Here is a 2556-nt window from a genome sequence, read left to right as displayed (position 1 = left end):
TTAAATTTGTTGAACTATCTATCAAACGCGTTTGTAAAAATGAACGCAACGACTCTGGCAACGACTTGGCATGCGTCGCACTACAACACATTAGTGGTACGTCTGATTCAGACGTACCACTAATGTGTTGAAGTTCTGGTTGTTTAGAGTAAGCTGCGTACTAGTGCAGAGAGATCGATTCCAGGATCCATTCCGTGGCGGCCACTCGCCGATGATAACTCGCTCGAGGTCGTACGCAAGCGTTTGTCCTTCCTTGAACGTTTGTTGAATTTTATCATTTCCCGTCGTTTGAAAGGCGGCCAATCGGCAGCGTGCATCCGCATACGTACCACGCGTTTCAAACGCCAATTTGCCGATGCGACCAAGGCAACCGCTGCTCGCGATCGACCCGCAGGCCCGACGCCATGACGGCACCAACGCCGGTCGCTTGCTGCTCCGAGACCTCTTCATTTGGCCGTTCCAGTGGCTCACCTACGCCACGCTTCTCTACTCCTCAGCGTACGTTCTCTTGACGCTCGTTGCATACCTCGCTGCTGTCCTCGTCGTTCTTCTCGCCGCCTGTCTTGTGCCGTACGCCGTGCTTTCCAGCCTTCTGAGCCTATTCACGCAGCAATCTGCTCCGTATTGGTACCCGTGGCGAGTCTTGTATGCGTGTACGCGGCCATTGCTCATCGCCGACGTCTGGCTTCACAACCAGTTTGCGCGGCGGTCGCAGTGCATTGCTGGCACGTACGACCTGAGTCGTCGGCACTACTCGAGCTGCGAGGACCACCCTCGCTTCGTCGTGCGCATGATTGAAGTGGACTCGCCGTCGGCGCTGCTGATGACGTGGGCGTATCTGCTGATCGCGCGCTCCGTCGTCGGCGTAATGCTTGGCGGCCTATACGTCGCTGCGGTCGCCAATGCAATGGATGACAGCATCTCCATCGTCCTCGCAGCCGTCAAGTGGCAATGGACAAGCATGTGCTATTTTATAATCTGGGGGCCAAACATGAGCTGTGACGAGCACGCTGTTGGCTGTGCTGGCGGGTTTCTCCTCGCCATGCTGACAGCCGTCGCTCCACGGTCTCTGGTTATGACGAGCTTTGGACGCATGACGCGCTTCTTTTCCAGCGAGACGGTCCTTGTTTTAAGTGATACGTAAGCTCAGTTTCTTCTGCGACAAAAAATGAAACTCATCATCAACATCGCTTTTGTCCAAGGGTTCGAATGGACCACGACACGCACGCAGAGGCAACACGACAGAGACGCCGCCGTACCTTGCTTCTCTCCAGCGCCAACTCTCTCGTTACCCATCACCAACTGACAAATCGCGATCTTTTGCGACCTGGCAGAAAGGGTCATCCAATACAGTTTTAGTTGTCGCCGATTGGTTTTCGACGCTTAAATACGGCACCGAGAGCTTTCTCGGTCTGTAGCTTGGTCTTCTCCGCCGCGAGCTGATCGAGGAGCGACCACGGAACGTGCGCATCTCGTGTCCGGCGCTGCTGCCCCGATGTCTCGACTTTCTTCTTCTTCTTCGTCTTCTTCGTCTTCTTCAGCACAATATCTGTCGCTGGCGGCGGATCGACGCTGGTCGACCTCTCGCTCGCCATAGCGTGCGGGGGCGGGGGGACCGTGTTGCAAGGCTTGGTGCACGCCGTTGTACGTTTTTGTAAACGTATCCAGAAGCGGCATCAACATCGTCTGTGCTTGCTCCAGCTGCGCCGTTGACGACACGAGCGCGACTTGCTCGGTCAGCGCCGTCACAGCGCTCTTGTTTGCTTGAAATTCCTTGGAAAAAGCGAGCAAGTTCGAACTGCCGATGCAAAATACCGTGCTCTCTCGAGCGATCGCGTGCAGTCGAACTTTGCCTTCCTTTGTGCACGGCTTGACGTGCCATTTGCGGCGCTCGTCGGCAATATTCTGCTGCCGCTGCCGCGCGCGCAGGATCGCCATGTGATGCATATCTCGCTACAATCAACAACATGCCATTTCTGTACAAGAAAAAGAAATATGTACCTCCCAATAGTCGAGGTACTCTTCGACGCGCCAGCGCTCAATCTAATCAGGCATTTGCTCGCATTTTGCGGAGTGGATTGATGGGGGTAGGGTACTTCGTCCCGGCGCGCGATTGCGTCGTCGCGCTGCCGCCGCAGGGTCTGTAGCTTGGCGACGTTGGCACGGAATTGCAGGCCGTGGCCAAAGACAGCGTCGAGCTTGGCGGCCGTGATCTTCGCCCGCTGCGCCTTGATTTTCGCTTCCATCTCGTACAGCCAGCCGTCTGTAATCGCCCGCGGCGACATCTTTAGCCGCTGTTCTTGCATGTCAATATAGATGCACTCCATCTACGTGGACAGATTATTGTCTACTACATCGTTGACAAGCATCAAACGATACGTACGTCGTTGATGCGAACGTGCGCGCGGTGGTGTTCACTTTCCATTTGAATGACGCTACAATCCAAATTCATGAACGGAGTTGAGACAAAGAATGACTCCAGTACAGTGTTTCGAGCTTGGACTTGTCGACGCGGCGCTGGAGCTTCTGGACATGCTCCTTGTACCACACGAGTTC

General features: G+C 55.0%; 2 protein-coding genes across 2 annotated transcripts; one reads left to right on the top strand and one right to left on the bottom strand.

The window, feature by feature from the left end:
- Window positions 1-355: 355 nt before the first annotated feature.
- Window positions 356-1186, top strand: SPRG_17620 (hypothetical protein; the record flags this gene model as incomplete). The annotated part of the gene is made up of 1 exon (XM_012356985.1): window positions 356-1186. One exon carries the CDS (start codon window positions 356-358, stop codon window positions 1142-1144), a length of 789 nt encoding a protein of 262 aa, XP_012212375.1. The 3' UTR covers window positions 1145-1186.
- Window positions 1187-1355: 169 nt separating this feature from the next.
- On the bottom strand, window positions 1356-2327 carry SPRG_17619 (hypothetical protein; the record flags this gene model as incomplete). Its single annotated transcript, XM_012356984.1, has 4 exons — window positions 1356-1628; window positions 1816-1953; window positions 2002-2043; window positions 2097-2327. The coding sequence occupies 4 exons, from the start codon at window positions 2325-2327 to the stop codon at window positions 1356-1358; spliced, it is 684 nt and encodes a 227-aa protein (XP_012212374.1).
- Between the last annotated feature and the right edge of the window lie 229 nt (window positions 2328-2556).

Source organism: Saprolegnia parasitica (assembly GCF_000151545.1).
Source record: "Saprolegnia parasitica CBS 223.65 unplaced genomic scaffold supercont2.676, whole genome shotgun sequence".
Taxonomy (NCBI): Eukaryota; Oomycota; class Saprolegniomycetes; order Saprolegniales; family Saprolegniaceae; genus Saprolegnia; species Saprolegnia parasitica.
This window is presented reverse-complemented; position numbering and strand designations above follow the sequence as displayed.